The 22,344-nt window shown below is 38.4% G+C and overlaps 3 protein-coding genes across 8 annotated transcripts in view; all 3 read right to left on the bottom strand.

Annotated features, from left to right (window-relative positions):
• LOC117293284 (arf-GAP with Rho-GAP domain, ANK repeat and PH domain-containing protein 1-like) overlaps nt 1-10,707 on the bottom strand; it is a 74,648-nt gene extending 63,941 nt beyond the window's left edge. For 5 of the 6 annotated variants that reach the window (XM_033775524.1, XM_033775525.1, XM_033775522.1 and 2 more), the window contains exons 1-2: nt 10,594-10,707; nt 6,951-7,064 (exon numbers count right to left, since the gene is read on the bottom strand). The gene's annotated coding sequence lies outside the window, so the exon portion shown is untranslated. Of the gene's footprint in view, nt 1-6,950; nt 7,065-8,254; nt 8,351-10,593 lie in introns of all 6 variants that reach the window. The other variant, XM_033775521.1, reaches the window with a different exon arrangement.
• A 3,079-nt stretch (nt 10,708-13,786) lies between these two features.
• Nucleotides 13,787-15,375, bottom strand: LOC117293783 (zinc transporter ZIP1-like). The gene has a single exon (XM_033776223.1). It carries the CDS (start codon nt 15,052-15,054, stop codon nt 14,044-14,046), a length of 1,011 nt encoding a protein of 336 aa, XP_033632114.1. The 5' UTR covers nt 15,055-15,375; the 3' UTR covers nt 13,787-14,043.
• Nucleotides 15,376-16,523: 1,148 nt separating this feature from the next.
• Nucleotides 16,524-20,725, bottom strand: LOC117293540 (acid-sensing ion channel 4-B-like). Its single transcript, XM_033775898.1, has 7 exons — nt 20,487-20,725; nt 19,424-19,955; nt 18,297-18,444; nt 18,070-18,123; nt 17,511-17,661; nt 17,279-17,370; nt 16,524-16,636 (listed from the first exon to the last, which is right to left on the bottom strand). The coding sequence occupies exons 1-7, from the start codon at nt 20,723-20,725 to the stop codon at nt 16,524-16,526; spliced, it is 1,329 nt and encodes a 442-aa protein (XP_033631789.1).
• Nucleotides 20,726-22,344: the final 1,619 nt, after the last annotated feature.

Here is a 22,344-nt window from a genome sequence, read left to right on the forward strand (position 1 = left end):
CTCTACTACAGTCTATGTTTAAGTTTTGTTTCTGCATTGTCACAAACTATAATCACCCAGCCAAATTTGGCTTTTCCATCATCACTCCGCTTCCGTCTCGTGAAATGGAACAGTCCAGATTTCATTTTGTGATTATATTCGGCACCAATGCGCTCATGTTTGTATGACTGAATGCAAAGAGGTCAAAGCCACATACAAATAAACAGATGATGTCACTGGAGTTGTGTTCAGATTCAATAGGAAACTTCTTACAAAAACATGATGAATGACAAAGAGGAAATGGGGGGAAAAAAACATAAACAGGACTATTTCCCGCTATGCACATTTTTGTCAGTTTTTGGGTAAAAGCCATTGGACACTTTCAGTAAACAGTATTGTCCAAGGGTATCACAACTTATATATAAAAAAACAAACCTTAGGCTCAATCGGCCATCGGAGTCGGGAGAAAATAACAGGAAAACCCACCCTTGTTGCCACACGTTTCGCCGTGTCATGACATGTGTTCAAAATAAATATTTGATATTGAGAATTGATATTGTTTTAATGTTTTCTCAAAAAGTAAAGCATTTCATGGAATAATATTTCAAGAGAAGTCTTTCACCATTACCTTCTGTAAACCCTGTAAGTTGTTTGTAAATCTGTGAACTTTTTTTTCTGTACTGAAAGTGTCCAATACCTTTAAATAGTAAATTGTGCACTGTAACATTCTTGTAATGTAATTTGGTAGTAGCCAAGGTCACTTCTCTAGAGAATAACAGCATAAAGCAAACAATGAGACAAGTTCATAGGGTTGCTGCAGGCCTCAAAACAACCAGGTCACGACCCCTGCAGGAACATGTTCTTGTTTCACTACAAGCCAAACACATTCTAAGATCAAAGGAAGGGCAAAGGATCAGTTACTCTGGAAATGTTGAAACAAACACATGGCTGGCAGCCACAATGGTAGCTTAAATAACCAAAGTTCACAATAGAAATTGCACATTAATTAAAAAAAAAAACACTTTTATCAAGACTACTTGTATAAAGACTAACCAAAAACCTACAAGGCAATTCAAAGTCTAAAAATGGCTTTTTCATAACTGCAAATTTGTAGTTGGGGAAATGTTTGCCAGTTCACTTCGGGCAGGGGTTAAGCACGGCTATGGATACTAGGCTGAGCAATAACAATAGACATCACAGACATGGCGGATGATCTGGAACAGAACGCTCCGATTTAAAAAAAAAAAAAAGGCAAGAGGAATTCTTGTAGTCAGAAGGTCAAATTCAATGCTGTTTTGAATAGACAACATCTTCAGAAATGAACTACAAATCCTCTTGACTAATATACAAAGACCCTAAACAGGGCTTCATCAAAGGTTTTGGGATTTTGAAAACAAATTTGCAATTGAAGGGTATCAAACAATACTAATTTAACACCATTTTGAAGCCATTATACACTTTTGGCACAGAAAAAAAGAAAGTTCACAGATTTACAAATAACTTACAGGGTTTACAGAAGGTAATGGTGAAAGACTTCTCTTGAAATATTATTCCATGAAATGCTTTACTTTTCGAGAAAACATGAAAACAATTATCAATTCTCGTTGTTGAGAATTATGGATTTATTTTAAACACATGTCATGACACGGCGAAACGTGCAGAAACAATGGTGGGTTTTCCCCGTTATTTTCTCCCGACTTCGATGACCGATTGAGCCTAAATTTTAACAGGTTTGTTATTTTTTATATCAGTTGTGATAGGCCTACACAAAGTGTGGGCCTTTGGACAATACTGTTTACCGAAGTGTCCAATGGCTTTAAAGTGAGGTTATAGACTTCTTTTCCTTTCTCCAGTTATAAGGAATCTTCTGAATTTGACTTTAATAGAGCATATATCTTGAATTAAAAAAAAAAAAATGCGTGTCAGTATTGTGCACTGAGTACACAAATTGTAAAGTACAAAAAACCATCATAAGGAAAATCTTCCTAAAGCACACCAATCCACAGAGTGCTCTTGTCACAAACAGAACATGCACAGTAAGAACAAAAATTAAATCTTAAGTTTAGAAAATCGAGAGTAATGAAATACAATTGCTACAAAACACAAACATACTTGATAGAAGATGACCCCTTAGGTTCCAAAGCTGCATGAGCTCATATGCATTTTTGCATGCGGTTCTATTTCAAGTTAAAGGCAGTGAACACTATTGGTAAATCTTCAAAATAATTATTAACATAAAACTTTGCTTGGTAACGAGCAATTGAGAGCTGTTGATAGTATAAAACAATGTGAGAAACGTCTCTCTCTAAAGTAGCAGAGTTTTCAAGAAAAAGGTAATTTTCCACAATTGTGGTTTCTAGACCTCAGAATTAGATTTTGAGTTCTGGAAACCAAGCATCCGAAAGCACACAACTTCGTGTGACAAGGGTGTTTTTTCTTTCATTATTATCTCACAACTTTGACAACCAAATGAGCTCAAATTTTCACAGGTTTGTTATTTTATGCATATGTTGAGATACACCAAGTGAGAGGACTGGTCTTTGACAATTAGCAATAGTGTCCAGTGTCCTTAAAAGGAAGTGACTACTTTCAGTAATTGTCCAAGACCAATCAACACTTGGTGTGTCCCAACATAGAGTATGTTCAGACAGCGTACTAAGTTAGACCTGAACCAGTTTAACTGCTACGAGCAGCAGGGGGTGGTGGTAAAAATAAAAAACCCTTGTGTTCAGACAGCACTGAGTTAAACCCGATACGGTTATCTTTGGTTTTAAGAGGTCAAAGAAAACGTTACTCTAACATCCTGTTTATTGGCCTGTTCATTGGTCACCATGTATTTACATAATGATTACGGAGGTCATGATTACGGAGGTCAATGGGTCGTCTGTTGTGAGTTAAAACGGAAGTGGTCTTTTTTATTCTGTCCACACACAGTGTTAAAAGATATACCCAAAACGGTCTAAAGATAAACCCCCTCGCTGGATGGTTTATCTTTTGTGGGTTGAACTCGATTCGGACTAACTTTAGAACTGTTCAGACACACAGAGTTGAACTCGTTCGGGTTGAACCATGAGTTAAACCAACTTAAGTACTGTGTCTGAACGACCTCATAGATGCATAAATTAACTAACCTGTAAAAATGTGGGCTCAATTGGTCATTGAAGTTCCAACCAAAAATAATGAAAGAAAAAAAAAAACACTTGTGGTTTATTCAACAAGGATGTACACACTCTTGTTGAATAGAATTGTTTGCTTTCAGATGCCTGAGAAAAATTTATCAGATTAAAATTTTCGGGATAACAAAATAACTTCCTTTTCTGAACCTAAGTTACTTCAAAGGTGTCATTTCTAATGCTCTCTGGTGCCCGTTACCAAGTTAGCTTTTATGATCATTCAGAGAAATTACCAAAGGTATCCCTCCCTTTAAACAAGTTAAAGGCAGTGGACACTATTGGTAATTACCAAAGGTATCCCTCCCTTTAAACAAGTTAAAGGCAGTGGACACTATTGGTAATTACCAAAGGTATCCCTCCCTTTTAACAAGTTAAAGGCAGTGGACACTATTGGTAATTACCAAAGGTATCCCTCCCTTTAAACAAGTTAAAGGCAGTGGACACTATTTGTAATTACCAAAGGTATCCCTCCCTTTAAACAAGTTAAAGGCAGTGGACACTATTGGTAATTACCAAAGGTATCCCTCCCTTTAAACAAGTTAAAGGCAGTGGACACTATTGGTAATTACTCAAAATAATTATATAAGCATAGGCCTAAAACCTTTCTTGGTGACGAATAATGGGGAGAGGTTGTTGGTATAAAACATTGTGCGAAACGACTCCCTCTGAAGTACCATAGTAAGAAGTAATTTTCCACGAATTTGATTTTGAGACCTCAGATTTAGAACTTGAGGTCTCGAAATCAACCATCTAAACGCACACAACTTCGTGTGACAAGGGTGTTTTTTTCTTTTATTATTATTATCTCGCAAGTTCGATGACCAATTGAGATCAAATTTTCACAGGGTCGTTTTTTTATGCATGTAATGAGATACACCAACTGTGAAGGCTAGTCTTTGACAATTACCGATAGTGTCCACTGCCGTTAAACTGATATGAATTTTCACACACACACCAGGAAGTCTGTACTTGCTTGCTATGCTATTTCAACCAAGTCAATTTCATGTTCATGTACAATACTGATTGCTTTAATACGCCCCTAGAACACTCTATATAATGAATAGGGTAGATGGCCTTAGCTTTCGATCCAATCCGGACCTTCTTCAGAGGCATAAAACAAGTACAAACAAATACCGGTACATATCCATTTATAGAAAAAGAGAGGGGGAAAGGGATTAAGGAAAGGATCCAGAAAGAAGCGGGAAAATAACAGCCAATCAAAGTTCCTATTTCAGAAACAATATTGGTGGCTATGAACCAATGGGAGTGAAGTGGCGAGGACAAAGGATGTTTAGAATGAAAGGAAGGGTTACTGGACCATAAAAGTGGTAAAAGTATTGTTCGACAACAATGCAGGGAGACATGAAAGGGTAGGATTAGAGAGCAAGTTGCATCATGATGCAACTAACAATGGTCAATTAATAAGAATAGCAAGATCAGCAAGATCAAAGGTATGATGATTTTAAAAATAGGTATGAGGGACCTGTGGAAAAAAAGGGGGGGGGGTTACTTACATCAGATAGTTACAGTGATGAATTTATAAAAACAACTTTAAACTAGGTTAATTTATACTTTATGTACAGAATATATACAACATATAAGTTCTTAGGCAGAAGTGAAGTGGAGGGTAATGAGAAGTTATTTAACACCAGTGTTTATGTTAAGTCCAAAGGGTTTGACTGTCTTGAGTTGAACACTCTATATATATATATATATAATAATTTAAATGCGAACAAAAAGCAGACGGAGGTTACGACACTAGCAGAGTCATTCTCTAGGAAGGGCTAAAGTAATAATTTAAAATTAGATTTCTTAGAATGGTTATGGAAATACTTATATGGCAGTCAATAATGAAAATCAACAATGAAAATCAATAGAGTACTATTTTGTCAAGCTGGACAAAATACTAAATGGATTATATTAATTAGCCAGGCGATTGGCTGCGTGCACTGACCTTTGACTTTAAACAAATAAGGATAAGCTAGTAAACGTAAGAGAAACGTATAAATTATAAACAATAATATAAATACATGACCGGTGGGAGATGACAATCCGTGTAAAAAACTCCAACAGACTGGTTTGCTCAGTCTAACCGATTGGAGAGCTAAACCAACACATTTAGCGACCTTAGCGCATCACCAGTGCTCGAACTAGGGGGGCTATAAACAAGAATTGTTTTTACAAGCCTGTGATCAATTTCTCAAAGACAGCCTACACTTAGAACGGCATGTAGTCCCTGCAGCCGATTTCACGAAACGCTAGGATTAATCCTAACTCGAGTTAGGATGAGTAACCCGTCCTAACTTAGGATGGGTTCAATTCGTCCTACATATTTGGATACGGAACTGAAACCCGTTCTAAGTCCTAAGATTAATCCTAAGTTAGGAAGAGTTTGGTGAAATTAGTGATGGGGAGTCAGTTCTCACAATGTTTTATATACTAGATTTTTATCAACAAATCTCCATTGCTCGTTATCACCTAAGTTTTTGTGCTAATGTGTTTCTTTTTTAGTGATACTAAGCGTGTTTAATGCTTTTAACACTGACACTGATAACAAATACTTATATTTGAAGAGAAATAGGCTTGTCTCAAGGTCTGCTAGTTTCAATTTCGATCTCAAGTCTTGTTTATGTTACTTTAAGGTTTAGTCTCATGTGCACACAAACTCAGGTGTCACAACCTGACAACATTGATCATTATTTTTACTGCAGTTGATTTTGTTTTTGTTTCAAAACACTGACAGCCTTTTTCCTTGAACAAAACTGCCATACATGTCGGTTTTGAGCCGATATGAGGAAATGAAGCCAGAGGATTTTTGCGAGTCCAGCTTCCTCTATTCATGATAACTATCTGCCTATCAGGGAAATTCCCACGACATTGTTTAGGTTTGTACACAACCAAAAACTGCATGAATGAAACAATGCACTGGAGTGGTGTTTACAAAGAGCATTAATTAAAACTAGACTTCTGTGATCTGCTTTCATATAAGCCAGAACCCTGTTAAGATGTTAGTGAAAAACAAGGATCTGGAAATGGTTATTATTAACTATGCTGAAAGACATAGGCCTTGCTCTTTTAAAGCCATTGGACACTTTCGGTAAACAGTATTGTCCAAGTCCCAAGTGTTAAGGGCGAGCCCTGACATGGTGCATACTGAACGTGATGTAGTTATGGCTGCACGGGAAGGCATAGTGCTAGCTGTAGGGGTGTCTGGGTGTCTTTTGGACACCTTGTTTTAAATTCGTATAACCTGTTTTAAAAGTTTAAAATAGTTTGTTAGTTTAAAAACAGTCTGCACACCCGTTTTTCCTTAGAAAATTCTGACACCCTTTTCCAAATCCTGGGTAAAACCCTGGCTACAACATGTTCAAGCCGCCGGCATGTATGGTCCCCTTTGGCCCCTATATGGCCCTGGAGCATAGCACAAAGAAAACAGTTGAACTGTAGTTCCCCACCCCCTTTCCATAGTACTGCTTAATGGTAAGGAAAGTTTTTACCATAGCAGAAAATGGTCCTTAAACGTAGCATATTTCCTAAGTCTAAGTCAAGAAAATTAATTGGACAGCTTGCGCGTTTACATTGCTTTGCATTGTTAAATGTCATTCATTTTGATACAGTAAGCACTAGAAGGTTAACATGCCTTTTCATGTGCTAACGGTTAGCAGCGCTACGAAATGGAAAGTTTCGCAGTAAGCACAATCTCAGCCATAAGGCAGTTCTATGAAATTGGGCCCAGATCTATTGCACACAACATTAAACCAGAGAGTACATGAACCACAGGATATATTTTGTACCTACCACGTTTTCTTAGAAATTTGAATTATCAAGTAGCTCCGAGGTCAGCGTTGCATGGAGCACTGTTAATACTGCTCACTCCAAAATGAACAGCACGTTCCTCTTCAAGCGATACCACTGCAACAACACAAACATAAAACAAGGTTATAAACCTTGGCTAGTACTCCAAAAATTAATTATGACCATGAAAACTTATTTGGTGAAACGGACAGTCAGCAGTTGATTGGAACCTTTTTTTAGGAAGTTTTCCCTTTGAAGTAATAGGGCCTATGGTTTGAATTAAGTTCAATTCGATTCAATAATACGTTTAATTCCATACTCTTGTTAGAAAAAAAAAAGAACAATTATGAGAATTTAACAGTATAGAAACGTAACAAAATCAATAGCGCAAAATTTTGTACAAAAACAATATAATGTTAAAGCAAATACTCAATACAAAACTAGGAATTAAATATGTACAGGAGAGGAGCGAGAGCATGCGGCTGTTAGAGTAAGCCGAGGCTTGTAGACAACAGCCTTTATACAGACAGACAAGCAAACAGTGAAGAAGAAACAAGACAATACAGACAAAACGAGGAATGACATTACAAAAACCTGATGAAAAGATAAAAAGAATATTATACCAGGCTTACTGAAGATGACGAGAGTAAATTTTACAAGTGAATAATTTCTCACCCCAGTATATTTGAATCTGAGAAATGATTCATGCATGAATTGTTTCTCAGCATTTTGAGAGTTGGTGTCCATGCATGAATGCTGCGTCAAGTGATGCAGTTGGTACCCGCTGTCAACTCGCTAATTCAGAATTAAACAAGCGGTAACTGTCGTTGACCCCCCCCCAAAAAAAAAAAACCTTGAGCCTTACCTCCAGTTCTGACCTGTTTAATTTTGCATTCCTTCCAAACCGAGTCCTATTATCATTATAAACATGTTTTACAATAAATGTTGAACCAACAATTGATACCATGAACCAAGATCCTGTTTCGCTTTGTAGTTTTTAACAACACTTAATGATTTGGTCGCTGAAGACAACTTCCACATGGAAGGCCTACAGAGGGTGATCGTATTCAGTGTTTTTCCAACACAGAAACTTTTTCACATCTCGTATTTTACATTGGACTGCAGGCCCGAAGTCAGTAATTATAGTTTATCGTCAGGCCAATAAACTCATGGCCGGTGTCCAAGGGAATTCTGTCCGCCGGAGATTCTGTTGAACAATGGGAACAGTCTCCGGGGGGCACAGAATCTCCTGCCACACCGGACAAGTCCGGCGGTCTGGTGTCTTTTTGATATTTATGTAACAATACCTCACTGTTGTTTCACAGTCATTTAGATTCTGGTGTTGTAAAAATGTTGAGCAACAGGTTCTATGGTCTTGTGGAATTGTACTCCAAACTCCAGCCCTGGTATAAAAAAAGAACCTATTTAGGCCTACTTTATTTGATTTGCTTTATTAAAAGGACACAACACAGTTTTATACTTTTGTTTTAACCTTGACAGCCCCTGTACAACTTGTAACTATTGTGTATGTCTAAAGATTTAAAATAAAAAAATAAAAAATAAAATAACACAAGTGTCATGACCGGGACTCCGACCCACGCACTGCTGAACAGAAACACCAACCAGAGCTTTAGTCCGATGCTCTTAACCGCTCAGCCATGACACGCCACAATATAATTTGTATTGAACCAGAGTTTGTTTTTATTATACACCTAGGCCCACATTTATGAGTGTTTACATTAAAACTGATAGTAAAAGTTCAGGAAAAATACTGTCTGCTCTAGAATCTCCTGTGGCTATTACTTGTTTCTAAATATTTATAGGTTCTATTTAAAGATTCTGACTAATTGTGCATTAATAAGCAACAGTCTCCTCACGTTCCTTGACACTGCCACATTTTGAATTATAAGCGGACTAATCAAAATGTAGGCCTATAGAATGTGTGAAGTACAGTTTCAAGCATGTACAGTGGATGTCGTACAACTTGTTCTAATCCCTTAAATCTTGACTAGCAGACCCACGTACTTAAGGGAGATGAGCAATACATTAGGGTACATCCAAATGACAAGATAAATCTTGATCAGTACAGGATCAGTACAGGAAGGAAGTGCTCCATTGCAACAAGTACATGTAGGCACCAGTTCAAAAATGATAAATCACAATGAAAATTATAATCTACCAATGAGACAACACTAATAAAGGATAAGCCTAACATATGAGGTTTTAAAACGGCTGTTTGAAACTAGCAGGGTCGTGGCCATTCATTAAAGGACTAGGCTGAGGGCGAGGTCTTTTATCCGCATGCCCATGACCCGTAAGGTTTCACACAGCAGTTTTAAAAGACAGAGGCAAGCACTACCCTTTACATGTATTCCCTGTCATTATTTTCACAGTATTTGTTGAATACGGTAAAAGTAAAGGAAAACTGTAATTGAACTTGTTCATTTGTAAAATTGTTTAATTGATTCACTACTCCACTCGGGCCATTTCCCCAATAATAAAATTGCATCAACACTCAACCATGTATTAAAGACACTGGACACTATTGGTAAATTGTCAAAGACCAGTCTTCTAACTTGCTGTATCTCAACATATGCATAAAATAACAAATCTGTGAAAATTTAAGCTCAATCGTTCATCGAAGATGCGAGATAATATTGAAAGAAAAAACACCCTTGTCACACGAAGTTGTGTGCTTTCAGATGATTGATTTTGAGACCTCAAATTCTAAATCTGAGGTCTTGAAATCAAATTTGTGGAAAATGACTGATTTCTCGAAAAATACGTTACTTTAGAGGGAAGGGTGTTTTTCCTTTCATGGAAAAGTTTCCGTATGGCGCCACCACTTTTTCATTCAATATGAAATAATATAGCAACTCAAATTTTCACAGGTTTGTTATTTTATGCAGTGATATACACCAACTGTGAACACTAGTCTTTGAGTGAGTGACAATTACCAATAGTGTCCAGTATCCTTTAAAATAATTATTGTGTAGGATTCAGAAGTACTTGGGCCAGCGCAGTATTCTTACCCAAAATGAGGCATCTTGTATAGACGCACGTCTGCCACCACTTGCCATGCTCGCATTGGCTGCGCCTATGGCCTCGCTATGGTTTAGAATTGTCGCATACTCAATGAATAAATATATTAATAATTAAGAGAGGCGCATGACTATAATGAGGTTCGTTCCCCTACACCACTCTTTGTGGAGAAGAAAGCGGAACGAGACAAACTCATGGAGTGACACCGAAACATTTATTTTAATTCTTGTATTTTTGTAATATTATTTAATTATTTAGAAATAGGAGAAGAGAAATGCGAGGATTTGGTGCGCATTTTGGTCAAACTGCCTAGTCTTCAGGGTTTTAGGTAGGGTTTACATTCAACATGCACAGATCATCATTCACTCACAGAGAGCATTTTCGTATTATTTTGTGTGTAAACACAGGATTTTTTACATTGCACTAGTGTAGCAGTACTACTAGCTAAGTCTAGTCATCCAGACTAGTAGAATATGATTTTTAGAAGGCAAGCATGCACGCAATGTAATTTCGTTAGAAACAGCAACCCTTGTTGTTGTTGTAAAAATTGTAACATTTTTGTACAAAAGCCTTGGCTTAAACGATTTAACTAAAATTTACTTACCTCTACTGCATTCCTGAAGTATTTTACTCCAACATTCTCGCAACAAGTGGACAATTGCGACGCTTTTTCGGGGTGGTACACGTCAATCTTACATTTCTTTCACTTCTACTTCCGCCTTCGGGATTTGCTGTTCATCAACAGTTAGCTGAAAGTGCGCCCTCTGTTGACATGAGACAAACCTATCATGATGTCATAAAAACTTTTAGCTGGAGGAATGAACAGATTCCATTTGGGTTTTGTGTGTGGCATGGCCCAATGACGTTACAATCAAATATTTTTGAGACCGCTTGTAGTAAATCATATTTATTCGATAATAAGCTATCCGTGGCGGCCAAAAATTACCCTTGGCTTTATCAAAATATCCAAAAATAAAAAATAAAAGTGGACGGGAATGCAAGTGGGTCCATGATCATTCTACCAAGAGTTAAATTTTATCATATGACAGCATGGGGGGGGGGGGCTACCCAGACTATATTATTTTCTAGGGGTTCTTTCACGTACTGGACTCTACAAACTCGACCCAACACTAACCTTACGCATAAACAATCAAACCAACCCTACTCTAACCGAAAGAAGTGACATTTTTTTGTTACCACTTTTTAAAAGACAGATGGCGGAAAAGTCTCCCCTGTAAAAAAAGAACATGAGCTCAGGCTTGAGCGTTAAATCATAGTGAAACAAATTATATTTTGGGAAAAATGGATTTCTTAATCTATATGTAATCAAGTTAGGCCTTTTATATCATCTGCTGTAATGGTTGGATTCCTTTGTATCCGCAGCCTTGATTACTGACAGAAATTGTGTCAATCGATATGTATAAATCCAAATTGATAAGACCATTACTCTGTAATCCCATCCCATTATGGATTATTTTTGGGTTGTTTTTGATTGGCACTGCCAATCAATATTTATTCATGAACACAGCACATATCGAATATGTTTTGATGCGTAAATACGCAAGACTGCAAGCTGGTCGCCTTGCGTGCAGAAACAAATAAATAGGGCATTTTCCAAACGTAGGTTTATTATATTAGGTTTCGATAGCATTTTAGAGAGCAGGGGGTATATTTCGCACTTTGCTTCAACATCAAAGTAGAGCACATAGCCTGAACTGGGGTTTGGAAAAGGCCGGCCCTCTAAATACCGCTTTAAAGCCATTATACACTTTCGGTACAGAAAACAAATTAAAAGTTCACAGATTTAGAAATAATTTACAGGGTTTACAGAAGGTAATGGTGAAATATACACCTTGTCATAAGATCAATAAGCTCACAACAGACAAAACGTGCTAATATAAATATTGTTTATTTAGCCCGTTTAACTAGACAATATTTCACAAAAATTAATTACCGAATTTTTACTAAATTCCTTTGTAGTTTAAAGTAGCTTAGCCAGAACTCCGAGTAAGACAGCTATTTAATTTATTAATTTGTTATTAATTGTTTGTTGATTCCTAACTTATTACTGCTTTATTTATTTACTTATTTATTTATTTATTGTTTCATTATTTTTTAGGGGGGTATTTTGCAGGGGGAAAAATAGTTTTGAAGGGATCGAGGACAGCAGGCGTGCGAGTCTGGGTGTGCCATTAGCCATTGTGTCTAGGAAGTAATGATGAAAATGAGGATACGCGAGATTTAACAAGAAAATAGATCTTGTTTTGGGGACACCTTAAAACTATTAGCAATAAATAAAAAAAAGGGTGACAGGAGCGGAGTTTTGTTTTGTCACAGATTTGTTATTTATGCATGTTGAGTGAGAATACCGAGCGGGTCTAAAACAGCCGTTACCAAGCGGGTCTAAAACAGCCGTTAAGCGTAAAACGAAACGTGTTTACTTTGTATGCACATTTTGATTTGTGTTTCTTGAGCGAAAGGCTCTCCATAATAATTGTCTGTTTGGATGTACACTAAGAGGAACGAGAAGAAAGTAGCGGGCCCATTATTACAGCTAGTATTCCAAATTCCTCTGCACTGTTTCACTATTTCACTTTAAACTAACACATTATTTTACAATGTTTCTGGTTACTAACCTTCACACTGTGCAAATAAATGTAAACACATACAACACATAAATAGAATATAAAAATAAAGAAGTCAATACATGAAATTTACAATGATCTATAGACTATGCAAGTCTCGCGATTTGGAACATTGTATGGTGTTCCATATGTGCCACCTTTACTCCGATTTTTATTTACCGTCGCATTTTTTTTTCCGTCGCATTTTTTTTTTTTCCGTCGCATTTTTTTTTTCCGTTGCATTTTTTTTTTCCGTCGCATTTTTTTTGTATTTTTTGTTACACGTGACTCCCACGTGATGAACTTTGAGCTTTCTAGAAAATGTATACGTTGAGATTTCTTAAGTGAGTTCCCCCGACGTTTAGTTTATTCAAGCGTCCATTTTTACCTGTTATAGGGATCTGCAGCTTCATTACTTCATCAGCCAGCGCAAGGCAGACAATATACAAAACATTTTTAAACTTTGAACTGAACAAAAAGGATATTATCGCAGTTAAAGCCATTGGACCCTTTCGGTAAACAGTGTTGTCCAAGGCCCACACTTTGTGTACCACAACTTCTGTATCAAATAACACACCTGTGAAAATTTAGGCTCAATCGGTCATCGGATCGGAGTCGGGAGATAACAACGGAAAAACCCACCCTTGTTTCCGCGCGTTTCGCCATGTCATGACATGTGTTTAAAATAAATCCGTAATTCTCGTTAACGAGAATTTATATTGTTTTGCTGTTTTCTCAAAAAGTAAAGCATTTCATGGAATAATATTCCAAGAGAAGCCTTTCACCATTGCCTTCTGTAAACCCTGTAAGTTATTTGTAAATCTGTGAACTTTTTTTTTCTTAACCGAAAGGGTCCAATGGCTTTAATGACCGTAGATTGTGGATGAAGCAACGTGTACATTTTCTTGAAAGCTGCAAGGTACTTAAGGTCAAAGTTTAACCTCCTCATCACGTGGGAGTCACGTGAAACAAAATAAATAAAAAAATGCGACGGAAAAAAAAAATGCGACGGGAAAAAAAAATGCGACGGAAAAAAAAATGCGACGTACAAAAAAAATGCGACGGAAAAAAAAAATGCGACGGAAAAAAAAATTGCGACGGAAAAAAAAAATGCGACGGGAAAAAAAAATGCGACGAAAAAAAAAAAATGCGACGGAAAAAAAAAATGCGACGGTAAATAAAAATCGGAATAAAGGTGGCACATATGGAACACCATAACATTGTGACCCGTTTAAAAGTGCGCGAGTGTTTAATCAACACTCGGCTCTTGTGACCAAAGTGGTAACAAACATGTTCATCTGCGCGAGACTTGACAATGGCAGATAAATTTGTGCGTACTAGACATCCAACCCAAGTTAGTTCAGTTATTTTTTAAGAATTGAACGATGGCAAATTAAGTGTGGTTTCAAAGAACAGTCATTTCAGCAGCTCTACATTTTATGTTCGAAAGCATTCAGTGCCGATATCGCTCCGAATCCCACAAGCACGCATGCAAACTTGGCCATACCGTCTTTCTTAGAGTTGAGTTCTTGCGGTAGAATCTCAATGAATGTAACAAACATGAATGTGCCAGTAGCCATAGCTTGCAGAACGGCATTGACCATCCGACTTGAACCTGGCATCTCTTTGTGTTTGGCGAGGGTAGCCTGGGCAATGGGTATACCGATACCAACCCCGATTGGAGACATCAGTGAGAAGACGACGCAGTACACACTCTTGGCTGTGTTACTCACATACGTTTGGGCGAAGCTGATCGCAATGGTAAACGCCTCGATTCCCTTGTGCAGGGCAATGGCTATGAATATGTCGACCACGTCTTTTCTGTTGAGCTGTAACCCGATTGCCAAGCCTTCGAATATTGAATGTAGAGAGAGTGAGATCAGAAGTATGACGGCTCGTAGGGTGGTGAGTCTTGTTGGTAGGTTCAACATTCCCGCGTCTTTATCATCGTCGTCCTCCACCAAAGGCTTGCTGTCAGATTTAGTAGACTCGTCTCTCGTCTTTTGAGGATCCGATGTTTGAGCAGTGTCAGCTTTGTCACTGGTTACCTCTTTACCAGCAAAAGCAACTTCCTCTGGCTCTTCGTCATTTGCAAGTCTATTCTGGCAGAGGTAGATAATTTGCTCGACGAACACTATCAAGAAGAACCCGCCAGCCGCTGTGAACTCGGCCCAGTTGAAATGGTACATCAAGCCCTGCATTTCGAACGCATCCGTCATCAGCATTCTTGCCTCAGGGAGGAGGTGGATCAGCGCGATTCCCATGAAGACTCCGCCGGCAAAAGCGTTGAGCCAACCAACGGCACGTTTCACTCGCTCACGGTGTTTAGGGTCCCTCATCGATGTATTGGAGATGAGGCATATTGGGATTAACCCAAAGAGCAAAGCCGCACACAGTAGTGTGAAAATGGCGACCACTTTGATTTCTGTTACCTCCAACATGTTGCTGAAGTGTGTAGGCCTACACCTTAGTTACAGCAGACGAACAATAAGTGCTTGTTCCAAACAGAACACAAGTATTCGTAAATGATCAACAGCAAGTGCACCGAGCAGATTCATAAAAGCTTATTAAATTTTAGTTATGACGCATGACTTAACCAGTCACATACTGCCATACAACTGGTGACATGAATGGGCATGGGCATGTACAAGGAAACCTGCTTTTGTCTGAAAACAATACAAAAATAGCCTACCAATGTGTAGGCCTTTGCAAAGTATTAATAAAATCGTTATTTTCGTTGTGCAAACACTATACCAGATGTCGTGTCCCTTGGCCTCGGTTTATGCTTTTCTATATAGTCCCTATCGATTAGGTTATTAGCCATAAATTAATGTCGTGGTAAATTGTTATGACAAATTATGCATATTGTGTTGTTGCTGGTATATATGGCAGCTATAAGTATACACGTATTGCATTCAATGTCAATGTACTCGTTTTGATGGGCATGTTAATACAATTTAACAACACAAATTGACCGATTTACGGGTAGACAGGACTACATTGCATAGGCCTATAATTCAAATAAATTTGGAGAGATTAATTCACAGCAACAAAAAAGGGAGTACCCGGTACACAAGTTGACAATCCCATAACTCGAGGTTAAACTAATTAGTCTCGCAGAATACCTAATAGTTCGCTAATTAGTCAAAAGCGACTGCAATGGTATTGAAACAAACCACTCACAAAAAAATATAACAGTTTTAAACCTGATTCACATTAATGGTAGTTCCTAATAAATGTCAACTACACTCAGAACCAACACACATAATTTATTCCTTAGCCATATTGCATTGTTCGATCAGTCTTCGCTCGCTAGTCAGTGGCCAATTTTATATAATAGCTGTTAAAGGCAGTGGACACTATTGGTTATTACTCAAAATAATTATTAGCATAAAACCTTACTTGGTAACGAGTAATGGGGAGCTGTTGGTAGTATAAAACATTGTGAGAAACGCCCCCCTCTGAAGTGAGGTAGTTTTCGAGAAAGAAGTACTTTTCCACGAATTTGATTTCGAGACCTCAAGTTTAGAATTTGAAGTCTCGAAATCAAGCATCTGAAAGCACACAAATGACAAGGGTGTTTTTTTCTTTCATTATTATCTCGCAACTTCGACGACCGATTAAGCTCAAATTTCCACAGGTTTGTTATTTTATGGATATGCTGAGATACACCAAGTGAGAAGACTGGTCTTTGACAATTACCAATAGTTTCCACTGCCTTTAAGCAGAAAAACTGCTTGACGAACGTGTTTGCTAAAATAAAATAAAAAAACACTGAGTGAGGCGCCAGTCACAACAATGCAAGCTCAGTGTAATTTAGGCGAGTACCGTAATTCGTAGTTTTGGCGAGTACCGTAATTCTGCTAAGCAATACTTGTCTGTGCTTAGCAAGTTTTTGTGCTTACAGCCTTCATGAAATTTGGCCCAGATGGGTTGCCACTGTAACCACGATGAAGTCGAGAAACTCAAACAGAGTGATCAGGCTGGCCCCAATCAGGAGACCCATGTAACCACCAATGCTGCCTGAAAAGAGACGAAATGGGGACCACGCCCCCAAATGCTTCATAAACACATTGCTTGCGACTGAACAATTCCTACCAAGTAAGCCATGTTTAAATTTGTGATAAAAACATGTGATCATTAATTACTTTCAATCTTACTAACATTATGCAAACCCTAACACGAAAGTGAGACGTTGCGGAAGACCTTTACAATAATTAAACTGTGTTCCTATAACGCACTTGGTCGCACCCCTTGGGGCCTGTAAACTATTTGTTTTTCAACAGGATAGCAGAGTAACGACGTTTGAAATGAGATACATTTATATAGCACAATTGTTATTTTTGCAAGGTGCTGCGAAGCATTCAGCAGCCACTGTCATAAATACCAGGCAAACCCCCTGGCCTTATACAGAAAACTATTATATAATTTTGTACTTTCAATAAGTACAAGATGGTCACTCTTATCGAATACATTCGCTCCTGTGAAGTTTTCACAAGACGTGTTTTGCACACAACACGTGTTTTGACTTAAATGCCATAAATGCTCACTTTGGAATACGTTAACGTTTTGAAAAAAGTTTGTTTCTAAGTTTTACACAGGACATATCGTCATTATGATATAAAAAATTCCTTTTTTTTTTTTTTTTTTAGAAATCAAACTTACTCTGCAAGTCTAGGAAACTGTAGGACGCGACTTCTGCAATTCTTCTGTAGCTAATTTCCTCGAAATAGATTCTGACCTGTAGCAAGTTCTTCCTGAAAGCACAAGATGAACATTGATGAAAATGCGTCATCTCTAAAGCAAGACGTAGAAAGTACATAGTTATTTTAAGATATGCATCGATGGGGATGAAAATACATGGTTCTTTAAAACTTATTGGGTTTAATAATTGTACCTGATATCACTTGCGGTCATGTTTAAGTCTTCCAAGATGTCATCTGCTTGTAGGTGCCCAGGCCAATGGGCAAAGGAAATACGCGGCTCGTACGCGGTCAAATTGCAAGGGATTTGACACTTAACGGACTTATCAGCAGAAGTAAAATCAGCTGACGAAAAAAAGAAGAAAGACAAATGATCACAAATAATTATGTTTGTTTTATTTAATCGATAATCATTCTGAACGTCATCTTTAGTGTTAAAGGCAGCCGACTGTTGGGCGACCGTGGAGTGGTTAGAGCGCCACCGCGTGATGTGGACAAACTTTATATTCACCAGTGTATACAAAGGAATTAATGTGGTTTCATCAATTTGTAAAAAATGCACATTCGTTTACCAGTGAGTAAACGCTGGTGGCGAAGACGATCTATAAGGCCTTTTCCAAACCTCAGTTCAGCCTCCGGGCTTTGATTGAAACTACAGTGCAAAAATGCACACTGATCACTAAAATTCAAGATGGAACCCACGCCATGAGCCGGAGTGTACGCCTAGATTTGGAAAAGGCCATAAATATTTACCAAGAGCTTGACGCAAACAGCTGTACTCGCTCAGCATACACTCACGCAAGTCTCCTGTGAATTAAGAGAAAATCGTCAACAGTGAGCTCAAGAATCTGCAGTTGATCAAAACGTCTGAGACTAGTTATGACGTCTCAGACTACATTATGTTTTTTTCTGAAGCTGCTGGTTAAATCTTAGCGTGATCGGAGACGATCACAACTAACATGAAGTAATGGTAGACCAACCTGGATGTCGTAAGTCTCGGCAACCACACGTGTTGCTAATCGCATCAGCCATGTGTTCGTACTGGCACAATGGTACAGTGAAACGAGGCGAGTATTTCAGTTCCTCGGTGGTACAGTTAGATTCGTACGGTGTCTTTAGGTTGAATACCTGCAAAAAAGTGGATGCATGGCACTTGTTACACCATAACCTCGAGGTAATGTGTGGGTTTGGTTTGTTTGAAAAACTGGCCAAGGGTGTCATCTTGGAAAGTAGGATCTCAATATGTAATGAAAACAGGGGAAATGAAAACAAAAATGGGAAGATTAATCATACGTGACACGCTTAAGGCACTATTAATGAATCCCTTTCTAGGATAACCTAAACGAGTTTCAAAACAACATGTCAGAATAGCTCTCCATAGGCCTCATGATGACGTCCTCCATCCGCCATCTTAGAGATAAACTGATGAAACATAAACACACAGAGTTGTATACGCGCGGCGCAAGGGATGCTATTTTTTCTAAACAAAATTGCCATCCTCAAACAAATTCCTGATTTTTTTTCAGTAATCACTTTTCAATCGACTTAGAAGAACAAAAAATCCCCTGAAAAGCACTTCTACAGGTGGCATTTTTTTTTGTACGAAAAACAAATTGCGCGCGGGGGATTGGCAATAAACCACCTCTTTTTGATGTAGGCAAGGGCGCCATACTCAAATGACGTCAAACAACTAATATGTTTGTGCAGCAATTTGTACATCACAAATTGGGAGAAACCCGCATGATGAATCGTGAAACCCATTTCGTGCACAAAATCATGAGTATTGGGAGACTCCTCCTCAAATAATTAATACCTGTGTATACTGTAGTCCAACAAAAGTTTCAAATCCCGGTGAGATGGCAATGCCCAATTCACTCACAAGAGGGCGCTGTCCTTGAGGATGTACCAACAACTGCAGTTTTATGGGGAAAACAATAATCCATGCAGAGGCGTTATAATTAACAATAATAAGCAAAATGTTTTTTCGGGAATCGGACATCCACTGTATGGGATGAAAAACGACAGTGATTTATAAGGCTGTTACTGGTGTTGCACTTTATGAATCGAGATTTGAAGGAAAACATTTACATAATTTTTAGCCACTTACTTTAATTCCAGCTGCAATATTGAGCCCAGGCAAGTACTCATCCTGTTCCAAGTTGATTTGCATAAATAACGAGTTCTGGCTTCCGGATTGGTGGATTGTATGATTGCTGTCAATGTTCTCATTGAACGAGTAGCACAATCCAAAATCTGTTATGACTTGAGTGAAGTTAGCCGCACTGCATTTCTGCCCTTTGAATTTGCACAGCACGAGCATGTCCTCTATTTGGTGACCAACGACACGCAGTCGGGCTGACATGTTGGATATCGAACCGATTGAGGAGTCATTGAGGTCAACCCTGTCCTCTCCATCTTCACTGGCCACGGCTCTGATAGCTCGGCCCAACTCGGGACTGATCTTTGACGTACGCCACCAGTTGAAATTGCAGAATGTAACGGCCGGGAATTTGACAGAGCTTTGGTGTTTGATTTTCACAACACTCGTGACTGGATAGCTGAAGTAGGTTTGGGTACTGATCACGATGCCGTAGATAAGGTATCCGCTCATACCGCCAACGATTATAAACCACAGCAGCCTAGAAGAAAATAAAAGTTGAAAATAAATAAATAAAAAACACGTCTATGAATATTACTTAGAGGACTTCCACCATTTTATGGAGGCTTGCCATTAGTTTTTGGTTCCGATCAAATAGTGTTACAGGCACTGGATACGTTTGGCAATTACTCCATTAGCATAAAAACTTACTTTGTAACGATCAATGGAGAGAGCTGTTGACATTAACAAATCGTTAGAGTCGACTCTGTCTAAAGTCACATAGTTTGTGAGAAAGAGATAATTTCTGAATAAAACAATTTGAATATAATTATAAAGAAAGCCTTGCAACCTACAGCCTTTTTCTGAGGCATCTGAAAGCACACAATCTTGTGTAAGAAGTGTGTTTTTCTTTCATTCTTTTCTTGCAACTTCGATGACCAATATTGAGCCAAATTGTTTGTTTGTTTGTTTGTTTTTTTTTTTTTTGGGGGGGGGGATACTCCAAGACCAAATTCGGGTAAAAAGAAACCCTGTTTTGTAAAAACATACTATAAAGTCGATGAGCAATTACCTTCTGTATCGATTAACTTTGTAATCTGTGGCAAGTCGTACACCGTGGAACGTGGTATCATCCCCAAAGCGTTTAATTTCCTCCCTGATGGTTTTGACTTTATGACTGCCATCATCTTGGTTCTTTGACGGCCCCTCGGTCCGAGAAACGCCACTCATCGTGGCCAGGGTTATACCGTCGTGAGACTCGCGTTCCCCCGCTGACGTTCTTGCTCCTTCTACCGTCCCGTTGTCATACATAGTTGGGCATCGTTTACGGTATCAAAGACCGATATTCGAGACGTTTCAAAGCCCGTATGAGACAGTATCAAAGCTTGTATGAGACGGTACCAAAACCCGGTTGAGACGGTACCAAAGCCCGATATAAGACGATTGTCAAGTTGCTCTTGCCAACATCTCCGATGGTCGTATTAAGTACACTGCGGCGCCGTCGATGTAGATTTACCGTTAGCCCATGCCCATAATCCGCTATTATCAAAGGTACCTAACGTTGATTCTAACCAACGGTTGATCGATCAGCCGTATGAGAGCAAGGCAGTAATGAATGATGGTACACACTCGCAGTTAATAAGTGCCTTTCTCCGAACTGATTTTTGTTGTTGCCCATTAAACAATACTGCCTCTGGGGATTGCTCATGGAAAGATTTCACCCCGCCTTCTGTGGATATAGCTCATGCAGAAAACGATTAGTAAAATTATTATTATCTGTGTTATTGCATGTACTTAATGGATTTGATGGCAATGTACCTGTGGCGAATTTCTTTAATATAAAAATAAACCAGCAAAATATTAAACACCATCTGAATGGATCTAGATACATAATTTTAAAAGACTTTTATGCGAAACATCTTCACAAAAACGTGTTTCAAATTCAACGTATTCATGTGGAGAAATTAGGATACGGATAGATCCCAAGTGTACACAGCTGACCAGCCAGTTCACACATTTTCTGTAGGCCCATTTCGACATTATTAATATTTTAAAAATAAAAGTGTCTTTCCCTTAAAATGAAGCGTCATGGCGCCAACATAATTAGCTTCCGCAGTCTTATCGGATTTTGTTGCCCATAAAAACAAATGCATCCGTTATTAAAATACGTATCGGTGCATGTTCATGTTTGGTGTGTTGTCATCTAGCCTTCGAGAAAGACTCTGCTATGGTCAAATACGGTCGGGCCATTAACTTTTGTTTGCAAAATAACGTATATTAGGCCTGCAACGCTGAAAAAGTATATAACAAAAACTAAATTAACAATTAACTTGAAGTGAAAGAACGCAATATTTATTTATTTATTTTATTATTATTAGGGGGTGTATTGTTATGACCATGAATGGAGAATTGGCAAAGCACGGGGAGATACTCTAATTTCCCTGTAGATTTACAAAGCAGAGTCTCTATTAATATTAAAGTCGCTCTTCATTCAAGGATCAACTTGGTTGATGAACGGGTCTTACCGGACGCAAACACAGGCGAAGGTTAAGTGGACAGCGCTCGGCCATCCAATTACGGACATTTAATTAACGAGCCTCTCTCAATATTCTGGGCCCGATTTCATAAAGCCTGTAAGCATAAAAACTGGCTTAGCACATAAAAGTATTGCTGAACAGAAACAGTTTACCAGCCAGAGCTTCATAAAGTTCACATTATGGCAACTGGTGCCCCACTTAATGTTTGCTTAGCATAGAAATTTGTCAAGCAGCTTTATGAAAATGGGCCATGACAGTTCGTATTCGTTTTCATCCCGGTCAAATGGCAACTGCTTCATGAAACATTTGCGATGGTCCTCCCGCGAGTTAATTGTGTTTGCCTAAAGAGAAATGTACACCTTGATTTTCCGGGGCGGATTTATTAAAGTTTAT

Source organism: Asterias rubens, chromosome 8 (genome assembly GCF_902459465.1).
Source record: "Asterias rubens chromosome 8, eAstRub1.3, whole genome shotgun sequence".
Classification (NCBI taxonomy): Eukaryota; Metazoa; Echinodermata; class Asteroidea; order Forcipulatida; family Asteriidae; genus Asterias; species Asterias rubens.